General features: G+C 39.3%; 2 protein-coding genes and 1 long non-coding RNA gene across 3 annotated transcripts in view; 2 read left to right on the forward strand and 1 right to left on the reverse strand.

Annotated features, from left to right (window-relative positions):
• The window catches only part of LOC122068827, a gene marked incomplete in the record, with an annotated part of 17,205 nt that extends 16,745 nt beyond the window's left edge, over nt 1-460 (forward strand). Inside the window, 1 exon segment of the mRNA XM_042632743.1 lies at nt 52-460. Coding sequence (XP_042488677.1) covers nt 52-266 — 215 coding nt within the window.
• Nucleotides 461-8,790: 8,330 nt separating this feature from the next.
• Nucleotides 8,791-10,026, forward strand: LOC122068807 (dof zinc finger protein DOF3.4-like). Its single transcript, XM_042632712.1, has one exon. The coding sequence runs from the start codon at nt 8,995-8,997 to the stop codon at nt 9,652-9,654; it is 660 nt and encodes a 219-aa protein (XP_042488646.1). The 5' UTR covers nt 8,791-8,994; the 3' UTR covers nt 9,655-10,026.
• Nucleotides 10,027-16,157: 6,131 nt separating this feature from the next.
• On the reverse strand, nt 16,158-19,460 carry LOC122068810. The gene is made up of 2 exons (XR_006137253.1): nt 18,479-19,460; nt 16,158-17,836 (listed from the first exon to the last, which is right to left on the reverse strand). It is a non-coding gene; the product is annotated as an uncharacterized LOC122068810 (long non-coding RNA).
• Nucleotides 19,461-19,536: the final 76 nt, after the last annotated feature.

Genomic DNA, 19,536 nt, shown 5'->3' on the forward strand with positions numbered 1-19,536 from the left:
TCTTTAATTATTTTTTTAATTTTATGAGCAACCTAATCTTGCCTTATCATGCAGGGATCTCTGATGTTACTGAAGCCTGTTTGGCAGCCATTAAAGTTGCCAGTGCAGATGTCAAGGAGAGTCCTCAACAAACTATCATCCAGGAAAAGGCCAATGCCATCTCTGATCATCTGCGAGGTGACCGGACCACATCCTTGGACAAAATACAGGATGGGCTCCAGTACTTGGCATTTGTAGTTCTTTCTACCTCTATGCCCACTGCATGAAACTTAGTGATCTTCCTCTATGGTTCAATTTCAAGAGGTTTGGTATATCTGTAAATAGTGTCCCTCTGTCCATTGAATTGAACCCAGGGCTACAAGTGAATTGTCTTCCATTTTGCTGCCTAGGATATTGCAGGTAGGGTCCCAAACATACCCGGCCAAAAATTTGATCTTCAATTGGACTTTGTCTGCTGTCAGCCTGTCACCAACTCTGCATGTGGCAAAGTGGGTGTGATTTTTTTTTTTTTTTTTTTAAAGCCTCTTGAAAATGTGAAAGGTGAGAAGTGCGACTGAAGGCAAGTTGGAGAGATCGAGAGTAGAGGATTGTGGGTGGCAGTGACTGATATAAATTAGTAACACAGGGAAGGTGGGATTTTGGTGAAAATAGTAATATGATATGAAATAAAATGATTTCTTATATTAAAAATGTAGATTAAGAAGTTCTAGGTGAATTTAAAGGAAGGTGGTATTGATCTAAATTCTTTAATTTTAAAACTTGACAAAGGACAAAAGAGAAAGATTTAAAAAGGTATAAATTTGTTAGAGATGAAACTAACAAGACAGTGGGAAAAGCAAATATTAATGTATATTAGGAGCTTTATAAAAAATTGAACACAAGAAGGGGAAAAAATATAAACTAACTAAAAATGAAGAACAGGAAGAGAAAAGGTTTCAAATATATTATTTTTTTTTTAAATGAATAAGATAATATATTAATAAGTAATGAGGATACTAAAGATAGATGGAAGAAATATTTTTACTACTCGGTAAATGATAAACAAAATTTGGGTATCTGAATTGTGGAAAAGGACACTATTGTGACCTAGTAATCATGGATTTAAGTAAGGAAACAGCTTGTTTCCTTGGGAAGTAGGTTAAAGGTTGTTAAAATTATGACCCTCCCTAGGTCCTGTAGTGGGGAGCCTTGTAGCAATAAAAAACTTCGGATATTAGATATATATATATATATATATATGAAAATTAGGGTATCTGGATCAAAACCTTCCCCCATTAAACACTAATTTAAAAACAATGTAGGTTGGCTCTAAGGGTGTCAATTGGTTCAGTTCCGGTTATTTGGTTCGGTTCCGAATGATGAGAAGGTGGACCAAAACCAAATTGGTAATTCGGTTCGGTTTCGGTTTCAAGTAGGTTATGACATGCAGTTTTAATTTGGTTTTGTACCTCGGTTATGAAAACGGTTCCACTTCTGAACCATGACTGTGATGGACCAAAGTTTATAATGGGCTCAAGTTATGAACCTTATGGCTATTCTTAACTCCAAATTGTCTTAGCACGTAAATATGTGATGATAAATTGCAAAAAACACTTGACACCTAAAAAATCTCTTTTAATGATACTAGGGTTTTTCCTTTATTTTTTTTTTTTTTAAGAGCAATTCAGTTCGAACCAATGGTTCTTACACCCTAAATCGAAACTGAGCCAAACTGATGTCCATTCTCACATACTCAATTCGAATTTGAACAGAAATAATTTGGTTCTGTTCGATCCGATTAATGCGGCTTGATTTCAGATTCGATATTTGGTTTTGATTTGAAATTGACAGCCTTAGTTGGCTCCACAAGCAGGACCCTCCACTGACCACACTATTGTAAGATAAGTCTCAAACTTGGCTGATAATGGTCCAAAATAGATTCTATAAATATGCTCAAAACCAAAAAAAAATCAAAATCAAAAAACTGGGCTAAAAGCAGGATTTTTTATTTTAACAAGCCCAAAAGGAACCATGGCCTGGCCAAAAGACTGGCTTGGGCTGCTTGGGATACAGTAAGGGTCGAACCAGAGCCCACACATGATAGGAAAAATGAGGTCCAAAATCTGTTTTGAAACAAGGTCCAAAAACAATATTAGAAACAACATGGGGGCTTACATTAAACCCAATAGGAGGCACTAAGGAGGCTTGTGGCCACTGGTTGCTGCCCAGTTGGGGGCTGGTGGCTTGTGCGGGTTGGCGACCTGCACGACATGGCTGGTGCAGGTGCTTGGATCTATGCGGCCTGCTGCTGCTGCTAAGCAAGCAAGTGGCCTGCAGGCTATCCCTGTGGGTGGCCTACTAGATGCCCATGTGGGTGGCTTGCGGGGCTGCCTTTTGTGTGACCTGCTGGATGTCCTTGCTTGTGATTGTGTGTGTGTGTTTTTTTTTTTTTCTACTCTATTCTATTAAGCACGGCTGGCCAATGATCAGCCTACTGGTAGCTAGTAGAGCCAATAGCCATCTACTCTTATGCACACACACAAAGCATACGACAGGATTCGATTCCATGACATCCTTCCCCTGATCCGGCTCTTCAAGTAAAATCTGCTACCACTAGACTATCCTAGTGTTTGTAGTGATTGGGTGGCCATGGCTATTGACCTGCGACTCTTTGTTTTGGCCATGTCATTTGGTCATAAATTTCAAAAAAAAAATCTAAAAATTGCCCAAAAAATGTATCTACAAGTTCATGTTCATTAAACCATGATGAGATGAATATCCAAAAAAAAAAAGTGCAATAATTTTCTTCAAATGGATCATAAATGAAATTTTAGACTCCTGACATTTTTTTTTTTTGGTAAGGGACTTCTTACATAAAGATATGGAAGATAGAGGAAGGATTTTCTTTCTGGAATTAGATCAAACTTTAATGGGTTTTGCCTTTAATTTATGAACAAATAAGGAGAGGAACAACCATCATATATTACTATAAGAAGGTGGAGAAAGTGAAAGCAAATAAAAGGTCAAACAATGATTCGGTTTGAACTAAGAGTGGCGGATGCCGACCATAATCTACAGAGTTTCTATTTTTTTGGCTTGGCTTTGGCACATTTAATTATGATTTGGTTATAAATTTTTAAAAATAACCCTATGCTCTGCAGTCTGAATCTGGCTGGCCTTGGATCCTGAGTCTCCATACTTTTTTTTTTTTGGGCACTCCATGGTAGCGATCAGGTTGAAGTCCCCATAGAAGAAGCAACACATCCGCAAGATCAACAAGCAATAATGAGGTGTGTCGACGTGAACTTACAACCAATTGACTCTAACGGGCAAGGGTTTTCTTTCACTAGGCTACTAACTCTGTTGGTGAGTCTTGATCTTAGTTAACCCATGGTTTTAGTACACAGTATTGGAATGGATATTGGATCTCTCATACAGGATAGAAATACCCCTGTTTCCTTTTAAAAAATGGATTTTTTTGACATTTCACCCTTAGTTTGTACTGTTATGTTTGTCTCGAATTCTTGACCCGTTTTGAAGATTGATCCGATCCGACATATTTTGGTGACGACCCAAATGGAAAATTTTTTGAGATCTGTGATGGAAGCAGAGGGGTTGGGCCGATAGGTCGACCCGCGATTTGGAGTATATATAATGTTTTGTTGCTTGTTGAGAAAATCATTATATATTGGGGTTTTTCGAGCTAGGGTTTCAGGACGAGTTTTTCCTTGCCGCTGCTAGGGTGTAATTTCTCTTCTGCATAGTGAATCATCTTCTTCTTCGTCCGAGGACGTAGCACACCACCCCGGTGTGTGAACCTCGTTAAATCTCTGTGTCGTACGGATCTATTGTCTCTTTATCATGTTTCTTGGTGTTTGATCTTACATGTATTATTCAACTGATATGGTATCAGTCCAATATCGAGATCAGAGACTTCCTAAATTAATACGGATAGGAGCAATCCACTCCATGCCCCCACCACCTACCCCAAAGGGCCTAAACAGCCAGCAGAGACCCTTTGGTTTAAAGAAGACTTATGATCCACCCAGGATTTTGTTATTGATATTGATCTCGGCTGATAACAATATGATATTGATTTGGGATCCGCTATATCGATCTAGATTGATCAATATTCTCCCTATTTTTCATAAAAATTAGGTTTTATTTTTGAATATTCTACCCCTAAAATCGATATGGACAATACTCAATCCTAGATCAATCAGAAATCGAGATCTGTCTCAGTCGATACATATAAAATACGACCAACCTAATATCGATACCTAAAACCATGGATCCACATGATATATGAATATGTATAAAAACCCCTTCTTTTTTTTTTTAGCTTTTCCCATTATTTAAAAAAAAAGTACTTCGAATTTCGACCCTTGAATATTATTTTAGGGTGGAAGTAGTGTTGGAGGTATGTGAGATACTGAGAAATGAGATTTTTCATTCTGGGGATACAGAGATGAATGCATCTGTTTGTGTGTGGTTCATTGTGTGATTGTGATTGTGATTTGTGAACGAGGGTGGTGGCCCTTGTGGGTGGTAGAAGTGGAAATTATGCCAGAATTTTGTCCGGACCTCAGTTTCAAACTGTCAGATGAGGAAGGACCTCTGTTTTCAAACTTGTCAGATTAGAAAAAAGTAGCCGGGACTGGATTTTCAAAGTTGGAAGCAGGAGGAATGAAGAACCAAAGAGGAGGAAGAGGACCTGAGAGGGTTGCTGGTAGCGTGGTAGGGTCAGGGGATCAAGGAAGACACCCAAATGGATAGCGTGGAGTGTGGGAGGGTGTAGGGTCGGACCCTGGGAAGGTCGGTTGTTTCCTTCTGGGGTCAGTAGCTAATCCAGGAATGATCACAAACGATTTTAACTCCCTAAGGTGTAAGGAATTTGGAAATTGAAGAGAGAGCGGTTTTGCCGCCTTGTTTGAAATTATTTCCTACGTTTCTCTCCCTTTGATATAGGTGTAATAGTAGTGGTATTGGTAGTGGTAGTAGCATTAGTAGTATACCTCTATCGTTTTATAGGATTGCTCATTTTCCTCCAGTAGTGTTTATTGATAAAAATGATGAAGATATGAGAATCCTATTAAGATCTCATATCAGTCAAATAGGTGTTGATTCTATATCGATTTGTAAGGAAAATTGATGTGGATTGATATGATTTTAAGTTTCCTCACCTTATAAGTTAATTTATAAAGAGAGTGAGAACCGCCTCACTCCTTAGAAAGAACTTTATGATCTAGAATAGATCAATATACATGAGGACATTTTTACCACTAGCCTCCCAACTCTATTGGTAAATTTACGAGATTAAGTTATTTGATAACCATATCAAACCAAACAGGTGAAAGGGTAAATGAGATAACGCCCAAGCATCAGCCAACACTACTACTGGTTCTTTGCTTGTGAATTAATTAAGGGCGACAGACACCGTCTCTCTGTAGACTGTATCTGAGAGAGACAATAGACGAAAAAGAAAAAAAAAAAGGGAAGATAGAAATTTGGAATGAAATTCATAAAAATTTGAGGATGAGGAAAGTAGTAATGGAGCAGACATCGCGGAGACCGAGAAATCCGGCAGAAACAACGTACGATTTAGAGAAGGGGGAATCTGATGCGGCTGTCACACACCCAATTATTGCCCCCCACGCTGCCCGACACCCTCATCATGCTGTCCCCTCCAACCCTCCTCTCACTCTTCTCACCTTTCACTACTCTATATCTAGTATCCACTTTCTCTTTCTCTCTCTCTCTATCGCTCTCTCTCTCTCTTTCTCACTCGGGCCCCAAGCCCAAGGTCCCCAACCCAAGAACTAGGACTTTGACGGTTAGCCAACACCGGGTAAATGGAGCTGGCTTGAACTCGGCTCCTTCACCTCCAGCCGACCATGGCACTCTAAAGTACTCTTCCGTCTATGTGGTAAGCATCTGATGGTTGGATGCACTCGAGCACACAACCCTCCATGGTGTTCCCAATTAATCGTCCAAATCCTCGCTACACCGAAGCAGTGTTATTTAACATTAATTTGTTGTTTCATCTTCTGATGCCGAGAGCTTTCGATGGTTGAAATCTCTGGCTATCAATCGCGGTTCAGCTTGGTGTTGATGATTTTGTTGTGATCCCAAATCGAAACTGGCCTAATTCAGCTTGGATCGAGTGGTTTTGGAATGGACCAGTGAATCAAAAATATGAAAATTTCAATTAAAAAAAAAAAAGAAAAAAAAAAACTCAAATATATTAGGATGTGAAAACAAAATATAATTTTATGTGGTAAATTGAAAATTTTATAGTCAAAAGCGCATGGCGCCCTCTTGTGTGGCCACATTACATGTTACTTCCCTTGGCTCCAAAGGAATCAGTATCCATTCTATAATGTTAAGCATGCTCCTTTGTGTCTAGTCCAGTACATAGAAAATCTTGGAATCTTGGACTGGATTAGTATATATTTATTTTGTTCTTTTGACTAAGATGTCTGGGTCAGTTTACATGCACCTCAATTAATCTTTGGGGAGATTAATGCACCGCCATAGTCTTTACTTAAATTGCAGATGCACAGATGAGGAATCGAACGCCTATCCACACAATCTCCAATTCACCTTAACCATCTGGGCAACCCACATATGGCATCAAATGAGTCATATGTTGATGAAACAAATCATATGTCCCTTATTGAATATCAAATGCTATTAGCATTGGATTATGATATGATTCTTATATGTGCTGGCATTTTAGTGAATCAACGGAATTTAAAGCAAGAGAAATTGTGCGAAGGCTTGGAACAAAGATAGGGAGTAAGTAAGTCTGTATCTCTGACTAGCATTTGCAAGGTGGCTTTTGCAAAAACATAGTTAGAAAACCAGTTTTGAATACGGCGAATCACCTAAGTTGAGTCAAAATTGGAAAACCTGGTCAAGAATCACGTAGATTCGATCAGGGTAAAAAATGATAAGACTCGATCCTGACTTATCCCAGTCAAATAAGACTAGGTCTTTTTGGGATTTGGATCCTCTCCAATGATTTTCCCTCTAACCTATCACATCCACATCGCCCAACACTGGGGTGTATGCAATCCCCATTAGGGGTGTCAACCGGTTGGGACAGCCCGGTCTTGGTCGAGACTAGCCATTCTCTGCCAAATTATAGGGCTACACCATGAATGTCCATTTAGCTAAATAGGCTTAGCTAGGGCGGACATGGTATGGCTTATTATCGGGCTACCATAAATGGGTTTTAGCCGAGCCATAGACCTGTTTATCCCTAAATAGACATTAAACGGGTCTTCTCTACGTCAATGCAATAGTCAAAGTACTCAAGCTAACAAGCTTATTCCACTGAAAACGCATCTCTGCCTCGAGCATATCCTGCAAACCCACCATTAATTCAGCACCACAATTACATAAATTTCATTTTTAAATTTAATTTGCCATCGTTAAAGACGCTTTTTCATCGATCAATCTCTTGTTCATCTTGAAAATTGGAGCAAACCCGCTTGGACTTTTGCTTTACTCTTCAATTTTATTGGTGGCAAAATGGGGGTTTCAAATAGCATTAAAGGGGTCGGGCAAGGTCGGGCTTATAAGTGTGGCTTGCTAGTTGGATGCCCGTCGGGCTAGGTGGTTGTACCATGTACTACCTATTTATAAGTCTCACTCTTTTATTAATCGGGCCAGTCCAAGTTGGGCAAAAAAAGTGTCGGGCTCAATCGGGCCTAGTGATACAAGCTTGGAATTGACACCCTGACCCCTCGTGGTTAGCACGCAACCACATGCATGCATGTTGCATGTGAGAAATTGAAGAGTTGTTGGAGAGGATTGTAATCCACCTTTTTACCTTCACTATATAACTCGACGAGTCTAGTAGTTTTTTTAAAATGCTATCAAATTGGTTCACTACTTAAGTAGATCATTTATTTTGTAAAACATGTTTGCAGTCGTATAAACTCAAAATTCAATGATATGTGATTCTCTAATTTTTCTTATATTTTTTATTAATTTATTATATTTAAAAAATATATTACTTGTCCCAACTTAAATTTGACCATGTGTCAATAGTTGTTTTCCAAATGGTAAATCACCAAGGAATAGGGGTGAAATAGGGTTGGGTTGAACTGGGTTTCTTCATGATTGTTATTGTTTCTAAAGTTCATATTAATACGTGATAGAAGACATAAAGACAATCTATGTAAAGAAAAAAAAAGAAATAATTTAACCATGTAGTCGTCTTAGCTAAATAGATAAGAAGTATGTAGCTTGTGTAACACATAATGTGTATTAAAATTATACAGGTATATAATGTGAGTTGAAGTCATATAGACAACTCATATAATGCTCGTGTAACACATAATGTGAGACCTAGGCCTAGTTTAGTCTTGATCAGGATTGGATCAAGCTGAACCAAAAGTAACCTGGTTGAACAGGATTCAAACCCACGGCAAGTTTGGGGGGCGTCAAGATCAAATTTTCACCCGTAACAGACTATTAAGGATGGTCATGATTCATGAGAGGTGCTTGTAATTATTAAATATGATTAATAGTGTATACCCTTAGCTGGTAGGCTAACACAGAGGGCTAGAGAACAGGGTTAATCTCAAACAAAGCTACGTGTATAGCCCACAGCCCTTAGCTCATGAGCCCACAGATCATATGTCACACAGGTGGGGACATTATTCTGGAGCCGATTCCCCAGTCCCCACACGCAGAACCTACGGCTGTAATCGCTGTTCCCTTCCCTTCCAGTTCAGTTTTCGAGTCTCCCGGATCAGAAGCTCAGAAGACCCGTCATTATCATCATACCCCCTCTCACCTGGTCACTTCCATTTCAGAGATCACACCTCTCTCTCTCTCTCTCCTTATAAACCCCTCGCTACTTCCAAAACACATCCCCTCATTCTCTCTGTAGTTTCTCTCTCATTCACACTTTACATTCTCAGTTTCTTTCCTTCATACCCACAAACATAGTAAGCTCAGAAGACAGGAGGTAGTGGCCGCCGCTAACGGAAGGGGAAAGACATGCCATCGGACAACAGCGAGCAGCGAGTAGCTAAAGCTCCACCGCCACCGGATCATGAAAACCTCCGCTGCCCACGCTGCGACTCTACCAACACCAAGTTCTGCTACTACAACAACTACAACCTCTCCCAGCCCCGTCATTTCTGCAAATCCTGCCGCCGCTACTGGACTCAGGGCGGAACCCTCCGCAACATCCCTGTCGGTGGCGGCACCCGCAAGAACCCCAAACGCTCCCGTACCTCTTCCGCCTCCTCCTCTTCTTCATCCACTTCCTCTTCTACCTCTCAAGACCCCAACTCCGCTACCCCCATCTCTGTCTCTGCTGAACAACCTGACATGTCCTTCCCCATATGCGGGGACCTAAATCTTGAACCAAACATCTCTGGGACTGCCCCTGGAGCTTTCACTTCGTTACTTAACTCTCAGAACACGGGCTTTCTGGCGCTGGGTGGGTTCGGCCTAGGCCTCAACTCCGGGTTCGATGACCTCGGGTTTGGGCTTGGCCGAGGGGGTTGGCCCTTCACCGATGTCGGCGAAGTTGGAAGCATCGGCGGTGGAAACACATGGCAGCTTGGGAGCTCTGAACCAGTCTTCGCCGACGGTGATTGCTTTTCTTGGCCGGAACTTGCAATTTCCACGCCTGGACATGGTCTGAAGTGATCCCACTTTCCTATATGTGTTCTTTAGATTGAGTTGGTTGGGGCTTTTCGATTTCGGGCGGAGAAGAGTGTTCGATGAATATGTCTCAGGTGAAGCTTTTCCTTTTTTTTTTTTTTTTTTTTGGTCTCTCTGGTTTGTGAGGGCATAGACAGAAACAGACTACAATATTGCAAACTAGAAATCAGGATTGAGTGTACGTATTAGAATTTCTTTTCTCCTCTTTGTTTTTGGCCCTTTCTTGGTCTTAGGATTGTAGGTTAGAAGAATATTATATCATTAGTTTTAATGGTTTTTGTCATTTTACCGAGGGATTCTGTAAATGTTTGGGTCTTAATTGATTCAATGGCAGCAAAACCCATATCTTTTCGTTTCTCTTCACTGTGTTACTGAATTGTTCAATCTTACCTGCAACTCTCTTCTGCTTCAACTGGGCATGCCCTCCACATTAAAAAGACAGCAAAGAAAGAATTTTTTTGGGAGGCTCGAAGCCAGCAAGTATGAGGATGGTTAATGACCCCTCTTATGATGTGAACTTTTACTTTGCGAGGTCCATTACTTCCCATAACGAAGCCGTCTCTGATCCGTCTCTGATCAATTAATGAATCTGCTATTCCGATCCCTTCTGTTATTGTTAACCATTGATGAGTAATGGCAGACAAAGGAGACTGGGGAGTTGGGATCCATGAGAAGAACTAATCGTATTAATTTCAAAGACAATCGCACAAGCCTATACCCTTTTAACTTCGTATTAATCGCATTCTAATAGGGTAAGAAGTTGATTTACATGTTGGGTTAATCTTTGTTGGTGGATATGGCTTCTGTGATCACATTTGTTGGTTGAGTGGGGAATGACCCATTTTCCTATACAGATACCTTCTGAGTTGCAGAGCCAGAGTCAAGTGACGACAAAGAAGAGCATGGGAAACGAGTTTGGCCTAATGACTTTGTTTCTTTGTATTTTAGTGGCAGAGAGTGCTATACTGGAAAAAAATGCCTTTGATCGGTTTGGTGTGATTGAAATCGATGTATCTTCTATCTATGGTAATGGGGGATGGGCGGTGAGTGCTGACTGATAGCAGATGAATAGTAAGGTAGGTGACACTCGTGTCTAAGAGTCTATAATGTTACTTTCCATGGACGGAACTGAAATTTGGCAAACAGCGATTGTGAGTTGTTACCAATCAACTCCAGATGGCCATGTTTTGGGTCGCCGCCGCCACCACCACCACAACCACCGCCACAGCAGTATTGCTTTGTACGAAATGCCTGGAAACCGAATTTTACCATTATCCAACTTGCCACTTGAAATGAAGAGTGGGAACTGAGAAGACAACTTGTTCCCATATATCTTTCCAGCTCAGGAGATGGGTCTTTTTTTAGTTTTGACTCACTAATAGACCCAGCAGTTCGAGCAAAAGGGGTTGGGTGGGGGTAGTGGTGGTGGTGGTGTTGGTGACTGGTGGATTATGGGCAAAGAAAGAACTTTAGATTGATGATGAATGAAAGACAATAATGATGGATCCCACGAAAGAGTGAAATAAAAAAAAGCTAGAGCGATCGGTTTATAGCTTTTTTATCAACATTTATTTGTTAATGGGCATTGTTGTATCTGATATCACTCATCCATGTCTGTTAGCGAGTTTTGCGCTTTAAAATGAGAAGAGATTAGAATGGAGGTGGGGGCTACTACTACTAGGGCCAATTAGCTTTGAAATGGGGGTCCTTATGCTTAATGGTATAGTGACCTAAGAAGAAGGCTTCAATGGAATTCTGAATCAGACAAGAGTCGGTGCTGGATGGGACAGATGGGTCAAACCCCTAGAATTTTGATTTCTCTATCTTCTCTGTTCTCTTCTCTCCTTATCCCATTCACAGTGTGTGAATGTGATGGGAATACACAATCTGGAAGGAAAGGATAGCATAGGTATGCTGATTGACTTGACCCCCACTGCCTGCTCCCACTCTAGAAATGACCAATTCCAAGTTTCCCAATCTCCTCTTTCTTTTCTCTGTGCCCTCTGCTTCAAAAACCCATCTTCGTCTTTGATTACAACTCAGAAAGACAAAAGGTAAGATTTTTGAAGATCATCTGTATCTATCAGATGAAGCCCTGTTCTACGCATGCCAAAATAAATGTAAATAAAATAGTAAAGTGAGTGGGGAAATCTAGATGGAAGAGAAGGGAACTGGGGAAAGGGAAGAAGATAGTAGTAACCAACTAGAGAACTAAGGTAGAGAACTAAGGAACAGAGCTGCACAGAGACCAAGGGTTGTTTCATATTATTATAAATAAGGCCATGACCATCCCGAGGAAGGAATCTGGAATGAAACCGAGAAGGAAAATTCTTCTTCCAGACGAGTCTCATCTGAGCTCATCTCCATAATCTGATTTTGTTAAGCTTATCAACAAATTAAATATTAAAGAATAGGGTTCAGGGTAAAAGGACAATTTAACGAAATGGATGTTTCCCTACTCCCCATAATTTGAACAGAGATCGAACAAAGATCTTTGTTAGCACGGCAAGTTAGGCAGGACTCGGGACCCACCTTGTTTGTTTCAAGAAAGCAAAAGGAAAATGCCATCCAAACCAAACCAATTCGAGGGTTGATCCAATTCATTAACAAGACCACTTTGTTTTCATGGTGAAGGAGAATCCTTTGACCAGGTAGGAATATATTGAGGGAATATTTTAAGAAATATATTAAAACTCTATAAAAGTTGATGAACCCTAAGATTATATGGTGAACTTTTCTATGTAATAGAGGAAAACATTCTTTAAAATATGATTAAAAAATTATAAATTTGATAGAATTAATTGTTAGAAATATTTCATATTATAGTATAGGCTTATAGGGGATTGAGTTCTTTATCCAAGAACCTAACATACACTAGCGTCCCTTAAGTCAATATGGAGAGAGAGACCCTATCGGATGCTATGTTGCCGACAACTTTATACCTATTGTATGCTACTATACTATTATGTAAAAATAGGGAAAAGTCTCTTTGATCCAATAATGTACTTTACATTTAAATAAATGAAAATTTTATTTATTTTCCCTCTCCTAAAGAATGAATGAAAAAGATCAATGTTGCAGGAGTAGAGTGCGTTGTTGTTTCAAATAACCCAAGATGTGTGGCATACGTTAGCACCTCCTTATATCAGTCTCTCTGCCTCTTAAATCAATGTAGATTGTACAGTCGAAGGAACTCAATCACTAAAATTAAATCTTCTCTAATCTAATGCCTCTTCTTGACTCTTTACCATCGGCTGCTCACATCTCTATCTCTGTTCAAATAAACTCGTTAACTCCCTCTATCCACAATCTCTCCCCACCTAATCCCCTCTCTCTTTCTCTCTCTCTATTCCTATTCCTTCTCTTTCCCAAACTTTTGTTGGATTCTCTTTCCCAAATTTTACCCCTAAAAATATAGTGTGTTCTACATCAATTCATCGGTGGGCTCAACTTCAGTAGTTTCATCTTGACTGTATCTGTCATGTATTAGAATTGATTTTTTTTTTTTTGGGGGGGGAGGGGTGGTCGGCGTGTGTACAAGTATTTGAATAGAATATACAAAATCCGAAATGTAAGGTCTTTTAACATCAACACCAAGATCTTTATATACCTTAATTTTGTGCCTAAGGTTTTGTTCTCATTAGTGCTATAATAACAAAAGCTCTTTGTTCTGTTAGAAGTGATTTGGAATGATATAAGATTTTTATCAGTAAAGCATCAGGGCTTTGGTTTTCTAGGCTGCCTACTTAGCTCGGCCTTACACATATTCTTTAGTTTAGCTATATGAAAATTTTGTGGGATCCAAATTTATGGGCAGGTAGGCTTAATGTCCTGTGCTCACAAGTTTTAGCCCTAATGGAGTTTGAAGATTGGGAAATTAGAGTTCTAAAAGCCCTTCTCCATATGTGACCTTTTCATTAAACCTAAATTTTCAATATTTTATTTTGTCACTTGATAAATTATATTTGAATTGAAACTTGACATGAGAGCCGGGGGCTTGGGGTCTACTATCCATCAATTTTAGGCCCTATCCAAAACATGGCAATATGTACAGTTCACATAAGGATACATAGTCAACACAGACCACAAAAGTTCCACACTAATAGGTCATGAACCATATATTTCTCTTTGAATTTATGTTTCTCACAACTTAACCGTTAGGTCATTTTTCTCCTCACCCACCCCCCTCTCTCCCTCCTACCCCATTATTGTGAAATTAAAAGCCCCATTAAGCTTAGTAGAACTGAACTCATTTAGTGTCATTAGGAAAAACACAACCTCAGCTAACACACTCTTCTGTCTATTAAAAATGGGTTGAGTTGTTGAGGTTTCCTGGTCTTCACACAATATCTGTTAGGTAGCAAATTGAATGGGGCTAAAATTTAAAATTTTGTGGGTGAGTAGGCCGAAAGGGTACTTGGAATTCATGGATATACACAAAAGGGTAAATACTTGATTTCGAAGCTCAAATTTGACTTGTGATCAGTCTGGATTATTTTCTAAATATCTAAGAATAGAAAATTACAACATCATCATTCCAAGCGGCACAATTATGTGTGTAGAGTTGAGAACTTTTCACCATTCAGTATTATTAGGATAACATCCTACAAAATAAAAGGTTGAAGACATGCCTACTTGGATTGTCATGTATGGAAAGTGTCATTTCGATCAATTGGCATATTAGACTTGGATTAATGGGCATACATTTAAAAAATGACAGTTTTGGCCTAAATCTTACAAGTTAGAACCATGTGTGCAAAGCCAGTTTCAAATTAAAGCTTGGGAGTGAATCAAATGTTTTTGTTAATAAATCTTACCACAAATTTCACTCTTACTTAATATTAACAAGAAACCCTTTCCCTCTTAAATTAGATTGAAGTGGGGTTATTTCTTACCAAAAAAAAAAAAGGGATTATTTAAGAGCTATTTTTGAACTTTTGGATTTTAGTCAGCACCGTTGATGATTAGTACCTTGTATCATCATGTACTTAATTTATCAAACTTAAAGGTAAATATTTTGACTTTAACAAGTCTTCTAGAGGGATTCATCTAGGGCTTGCATGTTAGATATCCAGCCAACAGTGCTCTTTGTATGTAAGCTTTGATTGAAATCAATGTATAACAACATCTTGAAAAAATCTATATATATATATATATATATATATTTTATTATTATTTATTTGATCTTGACACAATCTATGAGAGGTAGTAAATAAATAAATATATAGCCTAGGCCTTTCTACCACATATGATTTCAAGTAGAGTTGGTTGGAGATCAAGGATCCATATAGTCGACCCTAATTAGTTGGGATAAGGCTTCATTGTTGTTGTTCTAAAGGGATTTGTTAAGGATGCCACCTTAATACTTATTTTAGGGAAAGTGTTTCATTTGGAGCACTGCGTCCTTGTGCGTGCACGGGAGCCAATGGAAGAGCACGCAGAAGCATCCAACAGAGGATCATTATTGCATTTCATAGGGGTTGGGGCAATCATTTCATGCCCCCATGACAGAAAACATTTTCCCTTATTATTATTATTATTATGAACAAACAATCAAAGTTATTGAATGTGTGTATAAGGAGTTAAATATTTTTTCGTGATCTTAAGATGGGGAGAACAGACCCAGAGGTAGTGCTCCCCAGAGATATTGCATAATTTGTTCGTTGATGGCACTCTTATTTTTGCAAAGCTACCAAGCATGACATCTCCACTCTTTGTACTATTTTGATTCTCTGTCAAGATCTATCTAGACATAGGATTAATTTTAATAAGAATGGAGTGTTTTTTAGTAGATCTACCTCTTCGGAGGTCATATCTTTGGTTTACAGAATCTCTGAGTCAAATACATTAGTAAGGAAGCTATTTATTTAGGAACACATGATCCAAAACTATGAATCTGGTTGTAAATAAAAACTAAACTAGCTCGGTAAAATTCATTTTCTTTGTCATGCATGTCAATTTGTTTTGGTTAAAGTAGTTCTTAATTATATTTTCTACTAAGATTAGAGAAAATATCACTTCCCTCCCCTATACTTAGTAGAAACAGCATGTTTCCCCTAGGTAGTTTGAAAAATATCACTCCCCTCCCCCTAATTTGAAAGATTCTATCAACCATCCCTTTCCGTAAGAAATAGCTTTTAAGTGTTGACTTTATGTTTCGTAATACCCAAACTACCTTTACATATGTGTATTATCAATTCTAATCTCTTTAGAGGACTAAATTGAAGAAGAGGAGTTCAAAGCACAATTTCTTTGCAATTGATCCTTCTTTGTTTTGAAACCCTAGAACCTTCATTGGTGTTGCCGAGTGATCGATTGAGCTCTTCCAACCAAAACCCAACCGAAGCCCTCTCAAATGCCTCCCCCTCCATCGTCATCGTCTCTGAGACACGACTCTACGTACGACGATCTACCGAAGCCCACTCAAATAAGAAACCATTGATACATGCTATACTACAAATGATTAGGGCAATACTACATATATATGGTTTGTTTGTTGCAAGTTCACTGCACTTCAAGTCCAACAAAATGACACTGGTTTGGGGTGTGGGGTTGCTTCTAAAGCTCTTATTTGCAGTAGTGATTATGCAACTAATACCATAAAGAATATAATTTGTGAATCACAATCTTGCTATTTAGAGTTGTTGCTTCAGCAGGGGCCTAATGTACTAATGGTACCCATCTAGAACAACAGAGTCATTGAGTGGTTCTTTCCAAGCTTCCTTGTAGAGTTTAGGATACACATTTCCATCATGACATCCAAGAACAGAGCCAAGATAATGGTCGGTCTAGTTAAATGCATCAACCGATGCAATGCCATTTGGATGAACCTATCAAAAGATAAGGCAGGTTTGTTAGTTTAACCAATAGTGCTTGTTAAGACAGCATCAGTAGTACCAGCGTGTACAATAGATATGGTACATAGCTGGAATTGGTATGGTACAAATATCTAAGCTACCCATTTCTAAAAGATGCTTGCTTGGGGCTGATGCACCCAGTTATAATGAAATCCCCCTGGTGCCTGTGAAGCAGTGAGAGGGCATAAATATTACACAGGGCTTCCAGTTGTTCCTTCACCCCCTTTCCATGTATGTCTGTCTTGCTGCAATTTCTCAATGAATCTGAAGGGAGAGGATCTGAGAGGTTTCGGTTGCGTTCAGGTTGGAAGAGCTTCAACACAAATCTTGGCTTCAATCAATCGTTGGGCAGCACCATTGGATGTTCTAGGGTTTCAGAATGAAGAGGATGAGTTGCAAAGAAATCGTGCTTTGAACTCCTCTCCTTCAATTTAGTCTTCTTAAGAGGTTAGAATCGGTATTACACAGTGTGAGGGTAGTTCAGATATTACGAAACATAAAGTCATCACTAAATAGCTATATCTCACGGAAGGGGACTCTTAATAGAATCTTTCAGATTAGGGAGAGGAAAGTAATATTTTTCATATTGCTTAAGGGGAACATGATATTTCAACTAAGTACGGGGGAGTGAAATTTCATTTAAGATTTATAATCGACTTGATTCCATTAACTTTGCCTTTTGGAAGGGGATCAATACCAAAAAAAAAAAAAAGAATCAACTGTTTCTTGGTCGACAGCTATCTCTAGGAGAGCTTGGTTTTCTCTTAGCTTTATTTAAAATAAGACTTCATTACTATAATTGGTATGGTGCCTTCTTACTAACACTTTGACATCGTGGGGCACCCCTGGGCCTTGGCCAATTGCGGTGCTCTTAGTGGAGTACCTCTCAAAAGATTAGTCGCTTGATCAATTCCTCTCAAGTGCATCGATGCTCGGTTTGTACTAATTTCCTCGCTTTCCAAAAAGTGCGACCTTGAACCCCTATTGACTCCTCCGTGGGTCTGAAGTCTGAACTTGACCCCTTTGTGGGTTTATTATGTAATGACCAATACGCCCTTGAACTTGAAAAAATCCCTTATTCCATATTTTGATGGTTATTATGTCCCTATGCAAGTAACAAAGTATTCTCATATGTGAGGAGAGTAGTGTAACAATGGTGAATGGAATCTTAATCTTATTTGTTATTACATTCTCACACACCTGCTACCCACAAAAGAAAAGCATTCATTCAACAATTTAAGGACTCTGTAGCTTGTGGGGAGCTCTGCCGGAATCTCGCTCTTATAGAGGATGAAATTAAGATCCGAGAACTGAACGAGAAGCCCAATTAAAGAAAGGAAATAGTAGGGTTTGGCAAGGATAAAAGCTCAACTTTTTCTGTTTGATGGGAATTAGCCGCTATAGTGGAATTATGGAGCAAGCTAGTCTACTGGTCAGTCCAACCGGAAATGGGCTTAACCGCTTAATGTGATTTTCTTTGCAAGCACACAGAAGGATCTGAGTTTCCCTTCTCTATTCTTGGTTGCAGAGTTGGGATCAGATCATCTGGGGAGGTTGAGTTCCATTTCCACCCCCCCCCCCCCACCCTCCAGAAGGAAAGCAATTTGCCCCCATCATAGGTAATTAAGAATTTTGAGTTCTGTTTCATCGCTTAAAAAAATTGGAATTTTGGTTCTTTTCTATGGTCTAATGTCCATTAAAGCCAGAAGGGTTCTAGCCCAACTGAAAATGACTTCGGTTAACAAGTAGTAGGAAACGAAACAATCTTTAACTCCATGATCTTCCCCTTGATGCAGGTCCTTTTGTTGATATATGGAAATATGGGTTTATCAATGAACCGAGTAACAGGTGGGAAATTAAAAAAAAGAAGCCTTTATTTTTTTAATAGCTATTCCACAAAGACGATAAATGATCATTTCATCTAAAATGATAAATATGAACAAGCTACATACCTGTTGGGAGACATGAGAAGCACATCTATTCATGCCCAGCTGTAACCATAGTAGAAGGAAATATGCCTTTTCACTCCCAGTGATGCATGAATTGATGATGTATTCCATCCATTGCACACCAGCATGAAGGCTCTATTAAGCTCTTGTCCAGTGTGCAAGAGATGGAATACACCACAAACCCATGTTAACCCAATTCCTCGTTTCCCACAAACCAGCAGATGAAGCCATGACAAGATCAAGAGAGAGTAACAGAGGAAATCATCATCAGGTCCCTATCCCACCCATTAGCACCTCCAACAATGTTTGTTCTGTGGGTTTGTATTTTGGAACTGATTCAAGATGTGAATTTATAGATGCAGAGGCAATGACCTGGATAACAACCCCAGTCCCTCTCCAAAGGCACGAAATGATGCTCAATCTGAAGTCTGGAATGACTGGTGGTTGTTTCTTTATTTGAGATGATTACTTATATTCTGAGATTGGGATTAGAATATAGTATAATAGGCTAATAGGCTTTAATGTCCTGATCATGTTGTTCTCTATTTCTTCTGATTGAGAAATTAGGAGGAACCAACGGCCTAAGGCCCTGAGCTGTGAAGTGGAGAGAGTACAAAAATGAAAATGCTCCATGACGTGGAGATCACCCACTACTGCCACCCGACAGCCAGGGAGGTGGAGCTGAAGCTGGGTCTCTTTCCACCTACCCTTTCCAACTTTTTTTTTTCAAACAAAATTGAATTTTATAATTTGAGCATATCATAGACCAAACATTCCCTTCGAGGATGGTTTATTATTCTAAGCTGAATCTTTTTGCAGAGTATGCGTTGTGTGGGTATTGAAAAGGTGAACTTTTCTTTTCCATCAAGAAGGCCTTTCAACTTTTCAAAAATCCTGCCATGGGAGAGAGACTAGAGAGAAACGAAAAAAGCTTTGCATGGTCTCTACCATACCATAGTGTCCACCAATTCCTCTCTCTCTCTCTCTCTCTCTCTCTCTCTCTCTCTCTTTTCCTGGGGAACACAGAGAGACAGATGAGTGTCAGTAGGCAATATATCCTA

This window comes from Macadamia integrifolia, unplaced genomic scaffold, assembly GCF_013358625.1.
Source record: "Macadamia integrifolia cultivar HAES 741 unplaced genomic scaffold, SCU_Mint_v3 scaffold46, whole genome shotgun sequence".
Lineage (NCBI taxonomy): Eukaryota > Viridiplantae > Streptophyta > Magnoliopsida > Proteales > Proteaceae > Macadamia > Macadamia integrifolia.